This window comes from Chelmon rostratus, chromosome 1 (assembly GCF_017976325.1).
Source record: "Chelmon rostratus isolate fCheRos1 chromosome 1, fCheRos1.pri, whole genome shotgun sequence".
NCBI classification, from domain to species: Eukaryota; Metazoa; Chordata; class Actinopteri; order Chaetodontiformes; family Chaetodontidae; genus Chelmon; species Chelmon rostratus.
This window is the reverse complement of record NC_055658.1, coordinates 9,920,834-9,944,745: the sequence shown is the minus strand read 5'-3', so window position 1 is coordinate 9,944,745 and position 23,912 is coordinate 9,920,834. Positions and strand designations below refer to the sequence as shown.

At 41.7% G+C, this 23,912-nt stretch overlaps 1 protein-coding gene across 3 annotated transcripts in view; it reads right to left on the bottom strand.

Moving 5' to 3' along the window:
- smyd3 (SET and MYND domain containing 3) overlaps positions 1–23,912 on the bottom strand; it is an 84,341-nt gene that overhangs the window by 5,509 nt on the left and 54,920 nt on the right. For all 3 annotated transcript variants that reach the window (XM_041962003.1, XM_041961903.1, XM_041961974.1), the window contains exons 8-12: positions 10,116–10,183; positions 6,440–6,542; positions 5,683–5,793; positions 2,459–2,546; positions 1,093–1,267 (exon numbers count right to left, since the gene is read on the bottom strand). In XM_041962003.1, coding sequence (XP_041817937.1) covers positions 1,093–1,267; positions 2,459–2,546; positions 5,683–5,793; positions 6,440–6,542; positions 10,116–10,183 — 545 coding nt within the window. The remainder of the gene's footprint in view (positions 1–1,092; positions 1,268–2,458; positions 2,547–5,682; positions 5,794–6,439; positions 6,543–10,115; positions 10,184–23,912) is intronic.

Genomic DNA, 23,912 nt, shown 5'->3' with positions numbered 1-23,912 from the left:
CTCTTAAACCTAAAGCTCCCCATAACTATCCCTCACTTTCGCCTCTGCCTCCTCGAGACACATTTCTCTCAGTTTCTTTCAGTTGATACCAACCTCTCCATCCCCTTCTCCTCATCACCATCTCTCTCTTTCTGCTGCTCAGTGTCTGGTTATTTATTGATGGGCTGTATTACTGTGCGTCTCCTGTGGATATGGTGTTCTCTGTGTGCGCATGGCTATTCCACTACAGCTCGGCCCTTCACACAAGATCGATTAGTCTCTAGACACACATACACACACACAAACACACACACACAGATAAAAAGGGAGGTGAGGGTGAGTGAGAGATTCTCATCCAGCAGAAAAGCGAAACTGCTGATGGAATCTCACATGTTTATAAATCTAAAACTTTAGACTTATTTAGAAGCACACAATCACACAGCTAATTTAGACAAATCAAATGATATTGCCTTTCGAGCCCAGTTTTCACATTACAGAGAATTGAAGACACTAACTGGGAAGCTTGCTAAAGAATAAAGCTCAATTTAAATAATGTGTTTTGTAAATACCAGTCCACAGATATTATGTAAAATAAGTATGGCAGCTTTAAATGAGTAAACAATGTTAAACACACGACTTTGATGCCTGTTCACAAAACATGATGATCAGAAACCAGGAATCCCAGTGCAACAGTCAAATACTGAGTACCACAGACATGTGTCTCAGCACTGCATCACTTTATTTAAAACTTTTTTTTTTCAAAAATGTGACGTACATGTCGCCATAGCGGTGGAGACGTTTTCCTTATTTGCTTGTGTTTCGCACAACTGCCTATAATCAGAGAAGTTGCAATGCACTGAGCTCTCTCAGCGACCACTGATTACAATGATAAACCCTGACATTTTCTTTTTACTAGTACTAGTTACTTTTACTAGTTACTCCTTGCTCCTTACTTTCCTTTAAATCTGAGAACATATAAGCCATCCATGCATGGGTAAAAGTTTTCAGTTTTCCCCATATGGCAATGCCCCCCCCCCCCCCCCCCCCCCCCCCCCCCCCCCCCCCCCCCCCCCCCCCCCCCCAACACACACACACACACACAGAGTGACTCACCTGTATGCTGGAAGTGTTTTCTCTCCATATCCCACAGCTTCCTCCCAGTGTCCCAGGTGAATGGAAGCGTCTAGAGCCATATCTGTCATCCTGAGTTTATACAGATTTTCATCAGGCACGTCGCCACCAACAGTTGATAATAGATGACGACAGCTCTCCAGCAATGTTTGCCAATCTGGAGGGTCAGTTAAGGAAAAACAACATTTGTATTGGACAATGAAAAAAATGCAGAAATGAAAGCTACTCCTCCACATCTCTTTTGTGGAAAATTATTAATACTATTTTGTGTGAAGACTCTGCTTAATTGTTAATCTAAGAGGATTATGTTTTGATACATAATTATTTAATGTCACTTTCCCTCCATTCTGTTGTTTGATGATGAAAGTTGCTTAAGGCCAGATTTCTGTACATGGGATAAAATAAGATAATCCTTCATTTATCCCACAGTGGGAAAATCTGCAGTGTTACAGCAGCAACGGGGAAAATAAGCAAGATATAATACACAAGTAAACAATGTGATAAGTAAAACAAGGCAATGGCTGAGTTCACATTATTGCACATATAAAATATTGATATTGCCCAGTTTAGTGTACACTGATATTGCACATAAGTTAATTTGTCAGTTTTGGTGTGTGAAGTCTCAAGGTTGATTGTAAAGTCTGACAGCAGCATCAGGATGATGGCTAAGCTATCATCCTTTCTCCCACCACCTCCACCGGGTTGAGGGGACATCCCAGGACAGAGGTGAGGCCTTAATCTCTTCCCTTCCCATTAAGTATATTTGTGTTATCAGTCCAGTCCAGTTTATTATTCAGGAGCACACCCAGGTACTTGTAAGATTCCTGTTCCCTGGCTGTTCGCTAGTGTAGGAGGACAGTGTTTCCACCTGCATTGATCTGGAGGCAGTTCTGACACCAAGCCACAAACCCCTGTTGTCCCCATCTGTGATGAGGCCAACGACTGTGGCAGTCAGCTGAATTGTGCCTGATGTTTGAGGTGTAGAGTGTAAAGAGGAAGGGAACCAGGACTCTTCCTTGCTGGGTCCCTGTGCTGCTGACAACCATGTGAGACTCAGTTTTTTTGTAGTTGTAATATCAGATTTCTTTCACACTTATGCTTAAAGCATACTAATTAATCTATTCACTGATTGTACTTTGTTGGCAACATGATTTATATCTACCACCTAACCTAAAATAAGTCCATTAGACCTGAATCTCCGAAATGTGTAACAGTCACAACACAGTGCTTCTGCAGAGCAGAGGCCTTGACTTATTTATTTAATCAACATCCCATAACACAGTAGATGATGGATGGTGACGATGCTCAGTATCCACTGGCTGTAGTGGATCTTGGAGCTAAAGGATACCCGACTCTGCTTTCAGTCCTTCCAGTTTGGGCAGAGCCTCCTTCAGCAGGCGCCATGAGGACTCTACCCCTGATAGCATGAACCCATCCTGGGAAAGAGAGGAGAAGAACCACCTGACATCCACACTGACTAAGCAGACATTACTGTTTAAAGAAAGCCTCCATGCAGGCTCACACACATGCACATATACAGTATGTAGTGCCCGTATGAGGAGTGGATGATGTGAGAAACACTGAAAAACAGATAAAACAGTGAGTTTCTTAAAATTCTACTGCCAATACCCGAGTGTTATGTATATCTCATCCCAGCTTACTGACAGTTGATGGCAACCATAGACACTACAGCACTTAGAGTCTGCTGTGTGTGTGTGTGTGTGTGTGTGTGTGTGTGTGTGGGAGAGAGAGAGCATGCATTTGTGTGACAGAGTAGTTGCTGGCTAAGTAGTAGTGATTCAAAAGAACTCCCATCATGCACTGTGTTTTAAGTGTCCTTAATTGCAGTCTCGTCTGGCTACGAAGAAAAGGCTTAAAAAATAGAGATAAAGAGAAAGGGACCAAATGACAGGAGACATTAGTGAGGGGTGGTCTATGGGAAATAAAGCACTAAAACATGCCTTGACGATATATGCTGGGGTTGGGCAATAAGGCTGTTTATGTCTTTGTACTGCATGAGTGCACACACACACACACACACACACACGTACAAACACACACGTACAAACACACACGTACAAACACACACACACGCACGCACGCACGCACACACACACACACACACACACACACACACACACACACACACACACACAGTAAAGTGACCAAAAAAAACACCAGATCTACACCTCTTTGTACAGGAGCTGTCTAGTCACGAAGCAAAGTTGATCGAAAAAAGAGAGATTGTGGCTCTATTTACAGCCTAAATAATGTTGTAAATATAGGCTAACTTACCCTAAATCTTAGATGAAGATGCTAACATGCCTTTCACGCCTTACTAAGATTAAAAAAAGTGAAACTACAAAAACTGTTCATCAATAAAAACACTTTCTTGTCTTAACTCATGCACAACACACACACACACACACACACATATGCGTAGACAGAAAAACAACACAAAAACACCATCTTCTGGGTTTGATGTCAACAGTCATCTGTTGCCATGACAACTTTAGGTCACAACCCAGCAGCCTGCCATCATCATCTGAAGATTAAAGAGAAACAGGGGAGATGACAGAGAGTGTGTGTGTGTTGTATGCAGAATAAAGGTGGGTTGAATAAAATGAATGTCATTGTCCCAGTGAATCAACTGAGTGCTCACTCTTACCTTATCTCAAACACACACACACACACACACACACACGTTTTTGAGTGCTGCTGTGTTGTGGTAGAGTAAGACTAAAGTGTCATAGACAACATATGGAGAACAAAGCTCGAGGAAGAAGTGAAGGCAGAGGAAAAAGAAGAAGGAGAGAGGGAAATGAAAACATCCAGACAGAGAGAGAGAGAGAGAGAGAGAGTGAGAGAGAGAGAGAGATACTGGAATGGAAAGATTGAGTGGATTTAGATGGATGGAAAAGAAAACTGCAGCTGAAAGACAAGATCATTTTTCTCATTTTTCAGGAGGGGAGACAAGGGCAGAGATAGAGAGAGAGAGACAGAGAGAGAGAGACAGAGAGAGAGAGAGAGAGAGAGAGAGAGAGAGAGAGGGAGGGAGGTGTGAAGAGGTGGAGCGTGACAGAATGACGGTGAGGAAGAGGAGGGCAGCAGGAGATAAGACAGAATGTGAAAGTGAAGGAGGAAAAAGGAGGAGAGGACAGGAAAGGGTACACTGTAACATGTTCTGCACAGATGACTAGGCCACCAGTGGCACGACAAAAGTGTGCACAAATGTGTGTGTGTGTGTGTGTGTGTGTGCGTGTGTGTGTGAGCGTGTGTGTGTGTGAGCGTTCATGGAAATGTGTATGCTTGAATGTCTGGTCATGTTTTACACATGTCAAGCAAGAGCAGTTTTTGCAGTGTTAAAAGGTAAAGAAATTTGGGTTATGTCTAGATTAGGGAAGAACTTCATAAAGCACCCCAAAGCACTGGGGTGTGTGTGTGTGTGTGTGTGTGTGTGTGTGTGTGTGTGTGAGTGTGTGTGTGTGTGTGTGTGTAACTTCAGAACGGTCAGAAAGGCAGCAATTGCCACGCTCATCTGTCGACCAATGATCCAATCATAGGCTCAGACAGTCGAGAATGAGCCTCATTTAATATAAGTGGAGTACTCCCCTACTTGAATCTGGTGGTGATGCATCTACTTCTGCAAAGATATCTTTTTCTACTATGTTCAGTCTACAGTATAAACAATATCTCAAAGCAGTGTGTAGCATATATGGAAGTGTTTACCACAGCAGAGTGATGAGAGAAACACCTGAAGAAAATTCTGATACTGAAAATCATTTGAAGAGCTTTCTCTGGACTGTGCTCCATGGCAGGAAAACAGGAATAGAGATAGGATACTTTTATAAGAAACATCTTAATCAGATAAATGCCTGGATGCTTGGATCAATAGGTACAGTTTATAAATGTAGCCGTTGATATATAACCCTGATTCCAATAATGTTGGGACACTGTGTAAAACAGAAATGAAAACAGTGTAAAGACAATATATTTAATGCTTTACCTCATCAGCTGATTTTTGTAAATATCTGCTTATTCTGAATTTGATGCAGCAACACGTTTCAAACAAGTTGGGACAGGAGCAACTAAAGACTGGGAAAGTTGTGGAACGCTCCAAAAACACCTGTTTGGATCATTCCACAGGTAAACAGGTTGATTGGTAACAGGTGATTGTATCATGATTGGGTATGAAAGGAGCATCCTGGAAAGGCTCAGTGGTTCACAAGCGAGGATGGAGGAGGTTCACCACTTTGTGATAATGATTGGATAAAGGATGTAGGAGGCAAAATGTATGGTTTCTTTATGAGTGTGATTTATTTTTTATCCACTGGGTGGCGCATGTTAATTAGCCTTAGTAGTTAGCAAATAACTTCTAGCGCGTCAGCCCAGCCACCACCCATGTCAGTGACTCCTCAGTAGTTCCGTATTAGAACAGAAATGATTTAATAAAGGATGTTACTGCATGGGCTCAGGAACACTTTGTAAAACTGTTGTACAGCTGAAAAATGGGTAAATATTCAAAACCCTGAAAAATCAGCAGTGAACGTGACGATGTAATTTGTGTCTTACTTTGTCCTGAGAGTCACATTGCTGACAGTGGCAGGTAAAATGATACTGATCCTCCAGCTGTCTCCGTCGGTCTTCAGTCAACGACAACGTCTCGATGTAACTTATAGTTAGCTGAAAACAGAGAGAACAGTTTTGAAATTAATTTGTTTATGTATTAATTTTCCTTCTTGCTGTATTTGCTGCACTACAGATCACAGTTGAATGCTGCATGATAAATCATTTGGAATTGAAATTGTGTAAATTGGGTATGGTGGAAGGAGATGCTGTAGGACTAAAGTGTTTGTGTATATATTTGTGTATGTGTGTGTGTGCGTATCTGCCAGATGGCATACATGCATCTAATTATATACAGTCAGCAGAGATGGTGAAGTATGGAAAATGAGAGAAGTCACTGCCAAATTAGGAGGTGTCATCCTGCTTGCGTTGCAGTGATATTTCACTTGGGGACAATTTTAAGGACCACTTTTAATGACATTAAATTAATTGTATCTCCGTCAACATTTATTATTACTAACATAATAAAATTCAGACAATAACCACAGTGATTTTATGGCCGTGGAAAATACGGTTCTTAGTTTCAGATTTGTCTAAACAGCCTTGGGCATTGGCTCATGCATCAATTACAACAGCAAATAAAAAACATGCAATAAACATAGCTCGTAAAAAACATGATCATAAGAACGGAGGCAACATAAAGCGGAGTCATACTCCATGTTGTTAATGTTGTGAAGATGCAGAGTGAGTGCTCCTCTCGTACCTCCTCTTCAGGGTTGACATCCCGAACAGCTTTGAGCTGCAGATTTGTTCCCTCAAACACCATCACACAGTTTGGCCTACAGTCATGGTTTAGCAGAGATAAACTAGGAGAGAGAAAACAAGACGATGAGGGACAGGAGAGAGAGAGAGAGCACCAGAGGGTGGGAGAGGGAAGAGGGAAGGTGAAAGAGAAGGAGAAGAGTGAGGAGGGGAGGAACAGAGTGAGAGAGAAATTTATCTGCGATTAAATGTTTAACTTTAAAACCTTTCCTGGCACATCTGGTGAGTGTGTGTGTGTGAGAGAGAGAGACTCCAAAACCATGCTGACATCAGCACTTCTCATCTTTCAAAGAGGTCCTTCTTTATCATCTGTGGTGCTCGAATAAGTGAAGAAGACAGAGATTTTCACTCGTGACACAGCCGGAGCCTCATCCCGCTGAGCCACCAACTGCCACATGTCCGACTGTTTTGGGGTTTGTAAAATCACTGAGAGCAATGTTGGCCGAAGCTCTCCTTTAACTCTGTATCCAACGTGCTGTTAGGGGGTTAAACATCATCGGACTCCTCAATATGCACACAGAAGTGAAGTGTGAGTGTTCAAATGCTCAGACAAAATGTTGAACACACACACACAAACACAGACGATTCCCTGTACAGGCTGACAAAAATGAATACTCCTCTCCTGTCATAACAAATGTCACTCTTCATTTCTTCCTCTGTGGGTCCATCAGCCTCTCGCTCTCAGACACACAAATAAATCAGGAAACGATGGGTACTCCACTTCTGTCACAACAAAGCCCTTTTCCCAAATTTATGATACATACAACTAATTCTCCTGCTCATCCACACGCACACTGACTGACAGTGTCAGCAGAAAAACACTGATGGCAAATATGAGAGTTTTTGTCTTTAGTATTACCAGGATTAACTTTTAGGGGTGGGTTTTATTGATATCATAATGAAACAGCTTGGTTCTGGTAGCTAAATATTTAAATACGCCTGCTGGAACAGAATGACCCAGCCATGAGCACAATGTAACACTGTAACCACATGATATTCACTGAGTCATGCCTATGACTTACATTATTGTAAAATTACACATCACATTATGTATTATGTACACAAAATAATACACATCTTGGTTCACAAACAATAATCATAAAAACCTGAACGTTATAACCTTCATGAAGGGAGGATTTATTGCAAGACTCTTGGATTAGACTGGTTGACTTATGTGCAGCCCACACTGTAAAAAAAGACTGCACAAAACTGCACTGAATAGTTCATACCTGCCTGATGTGCATCTTTCCCGTGCTGAGTGATAATGTTGGGATTTTTTAGTATTTTTTAAGACTTCCTTGACCTGAGAAAAGACATTTACTGTCACTACACACATGGCTGGGAAAAAATACTGAAGAGGTTTGTCTCATTTTATCACCCCCTCCATTAATGCTGCTCTCATTTATCATATTCATAGAGCAAAACAATGGGTGCAAGAGATAACGACTGTGTGTGTGTGTGTGTGCGTGTGCACGTGTGTGTGTGTGTGTGTGTTGAGCCTTGTAAAACCATTGATAACCCCCTGGCTTTGTTCTGCAGTGGAGAAGTTGTGGGTTGAATATCAACTAGAAATCAAGCCCTCCAAACGATGCTTTTATCCGATGGAAAGCAGCTCATTTGCATACTAATTAGATTAATTAACTAAACCACGTCTCACATTAACAATATCTGCTGAAACTAACTGTTGCTGTACATGGCAGGATAGAGAGCCAAATCTCACATGGGTGTGAGAGCAGAGCCGGTACAGTACTATTAATTGATATTTAATGAGAGAGAGGGTGAAATATTTCTTTCTCTTTGTTCGTGTTTCTTGTGTCTTTATGTTCCACAGAGAGATTCTCGATATGTTTTAATGCTTTGCTGTGCAGAAGAGCTTCAACACGTCACTAATGCAGCACACATCAATTCCATACTGAGTTGAATCAATATGTGACAAGTTTCCCTTTTGATCACAATCACACCTGCTGTGATTCAATGACGTAAAAAAGAAAACACTTTAGAAAGAGTCGAGAAGGGTTAATACATTTTATAGGAGCTGCACAAAGATTTAAAGGTGCCAGTTCATTTCCCCCAGGTAGGTGCTCCTTCACTTCCTGACCTTGTATGTTGATGGCTTCGCAGGTTTGATCATCTAGTTACAGTAAAGCATAAAATTGTTAATGCTTAGCAACAATAATAGCCTGAATAGAAACAGACATGTGATTGAAGGTCAATACTACTGTCAATATTTTGGGTCTGAAAATAATAACAGATATAATCAACATTCTGTTATTCAGTATATCTAAATATGATCACTTTCATGACAGGAAGTTTTGGAAAATGAGGAGCTGTGTTTTACAGAGGACATCATTTGTATTGTGAAACCTCTGAAACTGCATTTAAACCATAGTGCATGACACCTTTAACCAGTTTGCAACCCATAAACATCTCTTGGTATGGTCTTTGTATCATATCATTAGCTCATCTCTTCCTCCTGTTTTCAATCCAGAGGAAATCTGTGAGGATTTGGGTTTATGTTGCTCTGAGTTGATATGAAGCACAACGTTCGGGTGGATTACAACAAGTGAACAAAGGTCTCTGTTATCAATTCAGCTGCGAATCATTTTGCTCATGATAAAGAGCTCAGAGGATGGGATTTTACATCACATTTTCAATTGGCCAATTAGCAGGGACTGAGCAGAAGACAGAGGCAGACAAGGACGAGCTCAGTGCAGACAGAGAGGAGGGTGAGAAAGTCAGCAACTGAGAAACATACAGTCGAGACAGAGAAATGAACAGAAAGGGACGGGGGTGAACAGAGGTGTAGCCTTACCACAGTAATCCCCCCTCTGTGCACCAAACCCTGTGGTTGCTAGGCAACCCAAAATATGAATAGGCAGGAGACCATCCTGCGAACAGGCCCATCATTTATGGATGAGTTACGACACAAATCGCAGACACACACTGACACAGACACACATGGGTTGCTTGAGCTCTGGTAAAGCCACTGTGACCATCTGACATCTCAACACTGGCCAGATAAACTGGCTGAGACACCTGCAGTGTGTGTGTGTGTGTGTGTGTGTGCGTGTGCGTGTGTAACAACTCTAACAACATGTGCAACGACAGGCCAAATCCCTCCCCATTCACCCAGGACTCAATACAGGGATTACAGTGCATATCGCCTTCCTCTGTGAGGGTGAGTGTGTGTGCCAGACAAGAATCACACATCAGCTGGAGTCGAACCTCGTATTTCTCCACGCCTTCTCTGCCCCAGTCCTCCCCAAACAGCGCTATAATATTCTGTCTACATTCATTTTCAAGTTTTCGCCTCACAACAAAAATGCACTTTTTCTCTTCCTGGTGCTTCAAAGAACTGTCAGGAAAATATAGCTAGGGGAGCGGGTGAGGGGAGAGGGGAGGGCTTTGAAAGTGAGCGGGTGGGGTTGATTGGGGTGCGGTGATCTGGCAGGTAACTCACGAGCCACATTTAAATTTTGTGCCATTTTTATTGAGCAAGTGAGAGAGAGAGAGTGGTACCATCTGACAAAGACTATGAGCTAAATTGAAATTAATGATGCTTTCAAGATGTGTATGCCTCACACATTGCCCTTTGTGTGTGCGTGCGTGTGTGTTACCTAGGATACAGCCCAACGCCAATCTCTCGCAGCTCTCCGTCACTGATGGTGAAACAATTACATGTCACCTAAAGCAGAGAAAGAGGATAAAAGAGCAGAGACAAGAGAGAGAGATTATTTGTCAAATTGCTTCAGGGAACCAACAATACCTTTCATCATATGTTCTGAACATTTTTACATATCTTTGGCACCTGCAAGAAGCCACTGGCACCGCGACTGAAACGGGGCATGCGAGGTCTATGCTTTGAGATGCAAAGGGATTGGGTTGTGTGAAATTACCACCTGGTTATTTTGGTGCCTGGAAAATTTCTTTCTTTGAAAGAAAAATAAAAGAAATAACAGACATGGCTGGAAAATATTTGAATCAACTGAGAGCACGTGAAAAGCTTTTGTTTTCCCGGGGGGCCTGTGCAACGGAGAAAGTGAAAAAACGTGAGGGTAAATGTTTAGAGACAATATTTCTCATAAAGGCCATCGAAGAGACAAATGGAGGAAGATAACACTTAACAAAATACATCCAGAAGGTCCTTTGGAATAGAGCTGATATGAAAGTAATTTACCACCTTCAACATGACAGGTGTATGAGAGATGAATGACAGGAGAAAAGAGAGCAGTGGAGGAGGGAAGAGAGAGTGAACCCTTCTTCTTGGTATCACCAAATACAGAATAAAAAGAAGGAAAGGTGTGAAGGAAACACGGATTTGCAGTAACATTTTTCCACAAATTACAGATTCACTGTAGACTGTAAAGCCAATGGCTGTTTAGATAAGCTCGTTACACATGTGTAATCATTATTTCTCTATGATAACCTGCATGAATTATTCTCTGTTGGACAGCCTAAACTGAAGACTGCTACTATTTTAAAGTCCCTCTACAAACTGCTTTACTGTCAATGACAAATAATGTTGAGAATGATTAACCAGCGAAGTGATCAGTCTTAATTTGTAATAAAATAATAAAAATATTTTCACTTCTTCACTTACTTGACTCACAAGTCTTTTATCACAACCTTGTTATAAGAAAGTGAAATGACATTTGGTTTCATCTTCAGTTCCATTGCATGTCAAGTGCAACCTACTGAACTGCCAAGTCAAACCCAATCAAACTGATCAGAGGAGAGCGGGAACTCATTCAATGGAATAAATCTTTCCTTTTCATACAACCCTGACTCCAATTAAGTCGAGACGCTGTGCAAAACAGAAATGAAACAAATGGGATCATCAATACAATCAAGACAATATATTTAATGTTTGACCTCATCAACTTCATTGATTTTAATAAATATCTGCTTATTCTGAATTTGATGGAGCAACATGTTTCAAACAAGTTGGGACAGGAGCAACAAAAGACTGGGAAAGTTGTGGAACGCTCCAAAAACACCTGTTTGGATCATTCCACAGGTAAACAGGTTGATTGGTAACAGGTGACAGTATCATGATTGGGTATGAAAGGAGCATCCTGGAAAGGCTCAGTCGCTCACAAGCGAGGATGGAGCGAGGTTCAACACTTTGTGAACACATTATTGGATTGGGCTCAGGAACACTTCTTAAAATCGCTGTTGGTAATTTATCTGCCCAGTTAAATCAAAAGTAGCCCAATTGGATGGAGATGGTGAACACGCTATGTGTACATTTTAGTTGTGAAACATCAGCATGTTTTTGTGAGCATGTTCCATAGTGACTTAGCATTTAGCTCAGAAGCACTGCTGTGCCTAAGCAGCAGCTCACATTACTGTGGCGTCCACGTCTTAGTATTCTTGGCCTCTATAAACTGTGAGACTCCTCAATGTCACATAAGAATATTAAGATATTAAATTTAAGTTTAGAGACTTTCATGAACAGTTTATTTTGAAATGAATTAAGTGAAATGACATGTACAAATGTAACCAAATTGCTATACCGTTTTAATCCCAAGCAAGAAAAACCAACCAGCCACTTGTTTATAAAATTAAAACAAATCACAAATCTTACTAATCAAAGGTACAATCTCATCCTACTGAACACACGTAGTCTGCAGTGAGTCAAGGATCCCTCCTCTGAAATCTACATGGCACAACTAAAACTTACAATTAATTTAGCTTCATCATAAATCTAAATATTGGCTATGCTTTAACACCTGTGTACAAACCTCCCACCATGCACCAGGGTGGTCTGCATGATTTAAAGGACACAGCTCAGGCACAGATTAATGAAAGGCTCAGAGCTTTCAGCCGACACAGGAGGGATTTCAAATGAGGGAGAGAGATGATTTGTTTCTTTCAACTAACAGAGTTGGCGCAGAGATGGTTGGAATCATATAATGCTAGAAGAAGTTGTTCAAAAGACAGATAGAGAGACGATGAAGGCAAAACAACAATAAACACGCTGGAACATAAAAATAAGTTAACGAAGAAGTGAAAGCTAAAAAAAGAAAAAAGAAAGAGAAAAGCACCAAAGTCTTTGATGTGTCAGTTACTGAGCTAGTGCTGGTAAACAAGTGTGTTTGTGTGTGTGTCGGTGGTTTGTGGTTTGTGGCCCATGCAGACAGGAGATAAATAATTGTAACTTTAGTAACATTAGCATTCAGACTGTCAGATAAAGATGCAGACAGAGCCATGCAGAGAGAGGGGGGGTAAGATTTAAAGTGAGCCACAGACTGACGTTCCCCATCCTGCTGATATTCACTCCAGGATCAGAACTCAGCAAAATGATTGGATCTGAATCTGTGGTTATAAGAAACGCCATCAGAGTCAGGCCTCATGGGAAATGAGGGTTTTTACTCGACTTATTCATTATAAAGCCGACAGGAGGGAACGCCATTACATAGAAACACACACACACACACACACGCATGCATGCACGCACACACGTACACATATATACATGAATATGCTAAGTCTTAGACATACACACATATATATATATGAACATGCAAAATCACAGACAGACAGACAGACAGACACACACACACAGACAGACAGACAGATAGACAGACAGACACACACACACATACACGTGGATTGTTTCTTCATCTCACACACACTTACACACACTTCATTGTTATTCAGTTGCAGTCACAGACATCCATCATCTGTGGCACAAAGCTTGCAATAAAGTGCGGGAGACAGATACATCATATAATACGGCAATATGTTATATATGAATTACAATACATCAAGATAGAATAACAGTTAAGTGCTTTCATGAGATTTTTATGAAGAAGTTGTCAGGAGAAACGGTAAAACATGACCGGTATATATATATACAAAAAAAATTATTCCAAATCAATTAATCACAGCTGAAACAACCAACCGACTGATCGATCAGTCATTTAAGCACTTTTTCCGAACAAAAATGCTGCACATTCCTTTGCTGTAGCGTCTGCTTAAATTGAAATGACATTAACAATCAATAGATCATCAAAATGGTTGCTGATCGATCTTCTGCAGATCCAATAATCAACTGCGTGACTGACCACGCCACTGGACACATTTCTAATAATGTTAACAGTAACGGCCGAGGACCAGTTGATTTTCTTCGCTGTCATCTGTGCAGCCTTCGGTTGAAAATCTTATGGTCGATCTGTCACAGCTTTGGTAGTTTTGATACTATTGAATGTGTAATTAATGGAGATTGTATCGTTTGACAACCTTAGAGGCCATCGGCATTCAAAGCACTCAAGTCTGCAATTTAGTGTCAACACATTATTAACTAACCATAGAATAAAAACACCCACATAGCAAATAAATCAAGGTGAAGAGAAGCCAAGTTCAACGACATCAGTCGACCCATTCAGATCAACTGCAATTTAGAGAGATCACACGATCACAGCGAGAGAAAGTAAAGGATACTCCTCTAAGAAAAGCCCCCCCCACACTGTGAGGAAAAGGCATCATAAGTTAGAAGAGTGGGGGTGAAGGGACAACCATGCAGAGAGAACAGAAAGCATGGATGGCTTTGAGAAGAGGGAGGGGGGTGATGAAGTGCAGAGAAAATTTAAACAAACACTGGCAAGGCACTCAGCTGGGCATAGATCTCTCTCTGTCACACACACACGCACACACGCACACACACACACACACACACACACACACACACACACACACACACACACACACACACTCAGGGGATGGGAATCAATCTAGCAGAACATCCACATCTGCAGAACCGGCTGGTGGACGCCTTTTGCATTCCAAACACTGGCACACACAAACACACACACACATATATATAAACAGGCCTCCCTGCTTTACACTAATGGTACAAAAAAATGAATCTTATGAATCAATTCCTGCATGTTTCTGTCAGTCTCCCACAACTTCCTCTCCTTTTTCCTTTTTTCTCTTTACCCTTTTCTTCCTGTCTGGATGAAAGCAAAGTACAGTAACTATTCAAATTGTTCCACAGACGCAGAAGCTCACGTCAGCAGACTCTGAATGTGATCAGCTGCAGCTGGTGTCACCACATTGAAAATGTACCTATAAATTGTCAACAGACACCTTAAACTGCTCAGCAAACACTGCTTTGCTGTTTGTTGACTGCTGACGTCAAATGAAGCTAAACTGTGACAAACATTGGCTCAGTCTGATCCCATCCACCGGAGAGGATTCCCCAGAATGGCTTGTGAGGTCTGGAAGTGGACTTCAAAGTTCCCTCAACAGAAAATGTGAACCGTTGCTCAACTTATGACATTTCACAACCTCTGTTTCAGAACATGAAGATTGTCCCTCACATTTCTTTTTAGGGTGGCTTTAGATTAGTGATAAAATTATTCATCAATTAATTGACCAACAGAAAATTAATGTAATCAATCTAAATAATGATCATTTAAGTTTTTTTTGCCAAAATGTGCCAATTTACTGTCCCCGGCTTCTCATTTTCTGGTCTTTTGGACTCTATACTGAACATCTTTTGGACTGCCAGCTGGGCAAAACAAGCAATTTGAATGTGTCACTTTGGGTTATTCTATGATATTTTAATATCAAATGATCACCAGAGAATAATTGGCATACTGATAAATAATGAAAATACTACTACACACAAGAGTTGTGAAGTTAAACTTATATCATTTTGCACCTTAACCTATTCGTCCTGTATTTTTGCTTTTTATCGAATGGATCTACTTTAAAACAAAACAAAAAGCTCAAAATTTTGTCAATATGACTTGTTGAGATGTTCTGAATTTGCAGAGAAAGACCACATCATAATAACACCACAGCTGGGCAGGCATCCATCAGTAGCCATGGCGACGGCTGTTTTCTTCTTATGATGAGAGATGGTAAGAGCCTCCCACTGTTTACCTGTTTCTTTACAACCCCCCTTCCCCCCAACAATAAAGAGAGCCCTCCACAGCTGTGAGTGTGGGTTCATATGAGGTGACGCTCTGTGGTGAAGTGCCAGTGAAGAGGGACCGGTAAGGGAGGGAGATGTCACAGCGTCTAGAGGGCTGCCTTCTCTCCATCTTGAGTGAATGAATTATATTCCACCAAATGAAATGAAAGGGGCTCTCCAGCAAATAATAAAGCAGGGATTCTTAACAGCAGGTTCTTAATGGGAATTACAGGCTTGACATGATTCAGCTACTGCCATACAAACTGTGGAGAATTGCACAATTACCGGATCTGTACCAAAGATACCAAAGCGTGCATTCTGTCTGCAGAAAATGTCAGTCCTCACATCCATCCATTCCATTGTTTGCTCATTTGTTTTTCTGCCCGTCACACGCAATACTTGTGCTGATTAGGTTTGGATGAAACTTGTAGAAATGATGAATGTGAGACAGAGGAACAGAGGCAAAGACGAGCAATTGAGTGAAGGCCGTGGTGAGCAGCCTGTGATGTGGAAAATGGAAAAGAAGATAAAAAAAAAAACAAAAAAAACGGCCCATCTCCAAAATGTCATCTTCTAAGGAGGAAGAGAAATCAAAGAAACCGCACTTTTTCAGGCTGATATTACATTCCTGACTTCATGCTGTTGGTTGTGGATGTGTTGGACTGCTTTTGAAGACACTGTAATGAGGTTTAGGGTAATAAAGCCAAATATCTGTCAGATAGAAACCAGACACAGAGATAAATAAATCAAGACTTCTGTTCTACCAAAAAAAGAAATATTTAAGAAACTCAAGAATTAAAAAGTCAATGACAGTTGGTTTGCTAATTTATCTCTTCGCCTTAATATACTCAGTTGACATGACAGTTTATCTACTACTGAACAAAGATTTGTAGGAGACCGTTTTTGGCAAAAACAGATGGATCCTAAATGTTGTTTGGCTAAAAGCATAATGGTGATTCAATAACTGAGCAAATCTAACTCAGAATATTCACACTTGTCAGAGACACAAGCAACACAAGCTGGATTCCATCTCGCTGCATTATATTCAAGAGACGGCAGACATCTCTACAGCTCACATGATAAAGAGCACCACGGGTAATATTTTGGGGTGAACTGTGCCCATGCAAACGTACTTATTTCAACTATAATCTCTCTCTAAACAGAACCAAACCAGAAAGACAGTCATGTCATAAAAACAGTGTGATTTGTGACAGTTTTGGAAGGCGCAGGCAGGAGTCAGACCAGGAAACACTTCTGCCTGCCGCTCTCGAGGGATTGGACACAGAGTGTATTTTCTTGTTTAATTTACAGTCCTGTTGGAACAGACTATCCTCATCAAAAAAAGAATGAAAAACAAGTGCGGATGGACAGACAAGACTTCCAGGCAGGACTGTAACGTGCAGAGTGTCCACTACTCTTCTTCATCATGTGTTGAAGCTCTGCAGACCTCTCACTCATTCTCTCGGCCTTGATCTCTGTCACTCACAATGAAAATCTGGATATGAGAAGCAGCTCAGAAATGCAACCTGTGGTCGACTTACTGCCGGTACGAAATGAGGATGGATGCGATCAGATCAAAACAGAACCTTCCATCCATCGCAGCTACACGTCAAGAGCGGAAAGACGCTGAGATGGATGGAGAAACCTGCTCGCAGTGAACTCCAGTCAGCTGCACTGCACTGCGCTGTGAATGCCTGTGCTGCCATTGAGTATTCAAGGAGGGAGGGGCAGATCAAAATGATTTCTGTGACATTCTGGAACAACGTACGGGTGGCACATCACTACGTGGATGGAAGGGGGTTTGGGACGGTGGGGAGCGGGAGGTCCTGTCATCTCATATTGGAGGCACTGGATTGGTTTGCTTTGTCCTTGTGACTGGATGGTTTATGTCTTTAATGTTGCTGGAATCGGTTCAATTACTGTCAGTCTGGGAAAAAACTACAAAGGCCATCAGACACAATCAAAGGCTGCATCTGTGTGAGTGTGTGGCGTGTGTGCACTATTAATGCTTTGATAAAGTATTTATGACCTAATCATGGTTCTTTCATCTTTCAATAGACAGGCAGACAAACATAGACAGAATTACTGAGGAATATGAAGGGAAAAAAAACAGGCTAAACATCATCTACTCACACATGTACACTGTTGCGTGCATATACGCACATCAAAACACACTTTTTCAGCTTTAATTAGTGTAAGCTCCCCCTCAGTCTCAACCATTTTTTCTTAATGGCTGTCAATCCAACTGCGCCATATATCGAAAATGTGCATATGATCACATTTCCTCCAATATTTCTTTACATTAACACTGGATCACATGATTACTCATATGGGAATTGAGCTGGGAATCTTAGTGGCCCGACTACAGCTTCCCTCAGCTCTACAGAGCATTTTATCTACATTTCTTGTTCAAAAAAGAAAAACTTAATAAACAATACAGTTTACAAAACAGTTGCACTGCAATCGCCTAAATAATACTTGTACACGACCCGACCCACTGACAGACAGACAAAGGTAAACATGGACTAACATTCATTGTGTAGTTGGAAACATGAGTCCAAACGAATGCTAGTGTCGCTCCGTATTTGCTGGCAGTGTAACGAGGTAAATGTTGGCTAACAAGTTCACATATCAACTGTGCCCTCCAAGTGCCTTTGTCTCCTATGTCTATGCTGCTGATGGCCTGACTGGCCAAACATCACAGACTTAGCACATGCAAATCCTGTATGTGGCTTAAAGCATGGCCTGGCATGGAAAAACGCTCTCTGTAATTCAGCACACACTAACACTCTATAAAGATTCAACTTATCTGTAATGTGAATCTAAATCTCCATGAATGTGGTAAGCCACGACCTGCAGTGTGAATGGATGTGTCTCTCAGCTAGCTGCTGGTCACACTGACTCCATTGTTAAGGGACCTTCCCCATTACCTAAATGGAGGCTGAATAAAAGGGTGCCTCAGTGCAGTGCAGGCTGGTGTGACTCTAGGTGAAAGAGGTTATGTCCTGATGAGATGACCCCCCCCCACCCCCAGCAGCTGTCAGCTAACTGTACTGCGTGCACCGGCTGCCACAGAGTGCACCGCGTGTGTGTGCTGAAAGGCTGTTGGATGTGTTTGGACACTGCAGGCACAAAAGCTACGGTGAAAATCCACAAAATTATTTACTTGCCGGAGGTCTGAGCTTGAGCCACAGTACTATCTGAAGGACATGCTCTAAATCAATCATTATCCAGCTCCACTGCTAACTGGACTGTTTACAGTGCAGTTTGCTTTATTATTATTAAACCTGTAGCTACATGCACTCATTCAATACCAGGCTGTTACAGTTTTAGGTTTAAATCAATGTATTTCTTCTTTCTATCATCCAAGTCATCCCCTTTCATCCTAAAACCTGTATATATCTGTCAAGTTATTACTCATTAAGTGACCTTTATATTAGGCAAATGCCAAACAGAAAGCACCTTTCAAAGCCTTTTACTCTCCAATAAAAGTAGTGAAAAAGAAAAACATCAGGGGCAGAATAGAAGACAAGAGAAGGAATTTTGGCAATACTGAAATGTGAGAATATATATTAGTCATGTGTAAAAAAAAAAAAAAAAATGATGTCCATTTAGTCCTTTATTCCCTCCTTTGTTTATCTTCCTGTGCTATTTTGTCCATTGCTCCCTTAACTTTGTCAAAGTAAGCACACACACACCCCAAGAGTCCGTCTCTGCTTAAACAAGCATAAAACAGCCGAACCGCCTCAGGAGGGGATAGAAGAGAGACTGTGAGAGAAGGACGGGATGAGAGAAGCACAGAGCGAGGGAAAGGGAGGAAGAGATAAGACGTGAAGAGGCAGGTGGTAGGAGAGAGTTAAGGAGCAGCAGGAAGGCAGGAGTCATTGGAGGGAGGTGGTACAGGGCAATAGACGGAGGAGTGAAGGAGAAAAGGCTTGATACAGGAGAGGAGGGAGGAGGAGAAATGTGTTTAAACCCGTTAGTAAACTTGTAAGCGAAGTTGCTGAGCGTGAACAAGAGCAGGCGAGCTGAATTAGAGAGGTGCACCCTGGGAAAACATTGAACAGAATATTGAGTGGACGGCCACAGAAAGAAAAACAGCAAGAAGAAACAGCTTTGAAAAGTGTGGCCCGGGAGCCAAAAGGTTTTAGACATTACCCTTTCAGAGAATACACCAAGATATTGGAAAATGACCACGATGGTACACCAACCGAATCAGCGGCGAGAACACAGACACCACAATCTGATTCGGTGAATTAAGAGTTTATTTCAACAAATCTAGGGTTGGTGATAGTTTGCTGGAACACTGGAAGGAACCAAAAAGGTTTGATGAGTTTGGTGGCCTTGGTGAGAGCAATGTAACAGTGGTGTCTGGTTAAACAAAATGGATCTTACTCTTGAACAAAAAGGTCAGTCTTTGTAAGGATCCTTCCCATTATGTAGTCAGACACTTTCAGTGGACATACGCTGACGGTGTGTAAACGCCCAGATGGATAACATTTCAGGCCGTTTCGTGCCTGCCGGCTACAGCGCTACAGCAAAGTCTATGAGGTGCATGCACACAGATTTCTCATGCTCACACACACACATGCGCACGCACACACACACACACGCACACCACTAGCCCCAGGCTGTGTGTAATCGAACACGAGATTGCCTCTTGCTCTCTAATGGCTCATTTCCATGCTGATACCCAATCATCTCTGGGAGAAATAAGGAAAGAAAGTCGACATGTGTTTTTGTCCAGTTGGCACATTTTCAGCTGATGAGCTATTGAGCTGCATCCATGTGCACATAGACACACACAAACAAACACCCACGCACAGTATGCTCTGCCCACACACACGCTGTAAGTCCAGACCACAAGCCTGCATATATCCTGCATATATGGAGGCAGATTTATGGAACATACTGTGTATCGCTGCCACATACGCACACATTAGGATGTGTGTTTCTGGCTGTGCTGCACCGCATATGACTGTAAAACGATACAGCTGGTGTATGCGGTGTGCAAGTTGACTTAGCCTACTTTCGGGGACACATTTCAGACTAAATACCAGTTCATTGGGGGCGGCTGGTCTAATTGGGGACAAAAGCCAGGTCCCCAGTTGGGGAAAAGCTGATGTTTGGGTCACTGGTTAAGGATGTGGTCAGGGTTAGGGTTAGGGCAAGTCTCCAGGAAATGAATGGAGGTCACTCTCATGACCCCAAAAGTGACAGTCAACCTGTATGTGTGTAAATGTATTAAAATCATATCCTCCTCCTAAACAGTACCATGAAATCATCCCAAGAATTAATCCCTTTGCTATTTCCTTTCGATTTTTTTTTTCATAACTAAGCTGCCTCGCGCAGTAAAGGTCGAATTTTGAATATCATGTGAAGCAGTCCTTTGATCAGTGAGTGGTAAAGGTTACACTCAACTCTGATTTTCAACACACACAGAGATAGCAGTGTATAAACAGCGAATCGTAGCTGAGTCTACAGCTGCAGCACATCTATAATATCACTGCTGCTCACTTACTGACATGACCTGAGAGGTCGATCTAGTTTCTGTTTCTTTCCACTCCATCTCTCACTTACAATGTTTCTCTCTCTACTGAGTTTTTGTATTGCGACAAGGAAGGAAATAATGAAATTAAGCACGAATGTAAGCAAGAAAGACAGCTAGGTAAAACAAGAAAGCATGAAATTAGGAAAACATGAAAATAAAAGAGTGAAGTTTAGTGGAGCAGACAGTCTGTGGGCAGGTTAAACCAGGAGAATGGGGCGGGTAAAGATAAAAAGAGCAGGAGCATTGTTTTCACAGTCGTATTCTTCGCAGGAAATGGTTTTTTCCTGCTTGACTGCTCTGCCGTAGTCTGAATCAAAGGGTGTTTCATGGGGGGATAGCTGTTCCTCCATCCAATGTGAAGGCAGCAGTCAGTCAGCTCTGAACCGGTTTTTTTCTCCATGCATTCGCGGCACCCAATAACTTTGATCTCACGACTAAACCATCCTTTTCATCCTCAACCCTGCGTGAGCGCAAAGGTAATCTCGGGCTACTGAATATTTAGAAATGTTACTCATTAACAGCATTTGAATGTCGTGCTGGATCTGACAGAGGCTGATTTCTAAAACACAAAAACTATTCTTACTTACGCTTCTAACATGAAGGGATGCTGATCTTAAGTGTGAAGTTCTGGATTCACTTAGTTACCTTTTTATCACATATTAATTGTTTTAAAATGTAAAAACTCTACTTACAGATTAGTATTATTACAAATACTTTTTGAAAGTGTATTAATCAAAGTTTACAACCTTGGATATGTACTGCATAAAGTACACTACACTCCCATGAGGCAGCTGAATATTAACTTCAGATAACTGAACGAATTAAAAAACCTGGATCAGTAATTCTGAATGATTAGACGTCCAATCAGCCTATCAGTCTGCTGGAGAAGACAGACGGGGGTTGATTTAGGACTTACGCATGTGTTGAGAAGCAGAGGTTTGGTGGTGTGTGTTTGGGTGTGTTGTAATGCAGTGATAAGCAAACTTAAAAAGTAACATTTGGCCCCAACATTCAATGCTCTAATTACTTAATAAAACCCACAAATCAGCGGAGAGACAAAGGTCTGTCCTTTATCTTCTATAACAAACCACAACACTTTCTATGTGCGAGCGTCTCTGAGCACACATGCTTCACATACTTCATGTCCCTGTGTGTATGCACGGGCTACAGCGCAGGTGTTTGAAACATGTATCCTGCAGATGTTTATCTCTGGTAATAAACAGGACCGTGTGGGGGAGACAGAAAACGGGGTCAATGTTTGTTGGCCATATGATCACATGATAAAGCACACACACAAGAAGAGCTACTTAGCTCCTCTCTACGAATCTAAATAATGAAAACCTTCAGTCTGAACTTGTACACTGATTGTGGAGAACTTAACATTGCAAGACAAAAAACTTTGACTGCAGAGATCACTTGTTCTGATACTGTCAAAGGATCTGGAAACAACAGAGCCTGCTGGCAGAAATAGTGGTGTAGCATACACCACACCGCGTTTCATACTAGTAACAATCACAGGAACCAGATCCAAATATTTGTAAATATTTCTGTCTGCAGGTTTTTAGTCCAGCCAGATGCTGTACTACTGCAGCTGAAATGGACACAGCTCTGCAAGCAGGCCTCACTAATGAAGCTCACTGTTTGAGTGTGCAGCTGGAATGAAAATACTACCACTGACACTTTGCCCTCCGTGAGACATGGACGTCTACTTTCAGAAAGACACACTTGATGGATGTGGCAGTGCAGTTAGACTGTACTTACAGATCTGTAATCAAAGCAGTAAAACATGTTTCCTTATAAGCCTTAAAGTTAAATTTGTCTCAGCATCCTCTTCTTCTTTCTCAAGAACATGCACATTGAAAAAAGCTCTGCTTCCATGAAGATGCAACCTTGTCCAACTAAATAAGGGAAATCTGTATCCTTGGAGATATTGGGACACCTCTGTTCAACCTTGTGCATGACGAGTACCTCAGTGCTGGTACTGTTGGATGTTTGATTGACATGCGTTGCCCCCTGGGGACTCTTAAGAGATGTCAGCAGCGTACTGGGATCAAGCCATCGGCTGTATGCATTATAAAGAAAGCCCCAAGGCATACAAATGGCGAGTTTGGACACTTTTTGGTGGGGAAAACACTCTGGTGGTTGCCAAGTAACTGGTGATCTGCTCCTCATCCATATCCTATACAGGGTCGCGGTCACTGATCTCTCCCCAGTTTATTCGAAACTTCTGGGCATTTTATCACAACATGCTACACTGGCACAATTGTTCATGGCTTGGTACAATTTCACAGTTTTAACTGAAGTTGCTGTTGGAGCCTGCTGTTTATTTGTGCCAGCCACTGCCCACTAAATTACCACAGAGCTTATGCTTGATTCTAAAGAGTGAAGATAATAACATGCATCACTTTAAATGCTCTAACTAGACCTTATTAGCATTATCAGGCAGGACAGATGTACAGAGAGTATCTGTATGGCAACTACAGTATACCAGTTTGTGTTTTATGACACTCTGCCACACAGATTGATGTATCAATGATTGAAAATAATTGGAAAAAACAACCACACCCACTTCCTTTCTCTTTTTTGCATCATGTTATGTTTGAGCTTTCCTCATTCTCTTTGCCATCAGTTCCAGTTCTGATAGCGTAACTTTTCTGCCTTCAAGAAATAAAGAACAACAGGAAAACGAACTCGGCCCTCTTACGGTTTGTCCATTCTGAGCTACTGTAGAAACATGGCTGTGAAACAAGGCAAACTCTGTGAAAAAGGACCTGCTCCCTTTGTAGACATAAAGAGCTCATTCCAAGGTAACAAAAACACACCCTTTGTTGTTTTCAGGTGATTATACACATTCTTTTTCATTTCTGCTAATAAACCCCTAAATCCTTCACACTGGAGACTTACCCTAACCAAACAACTGTTTGTCACCCCCACTGT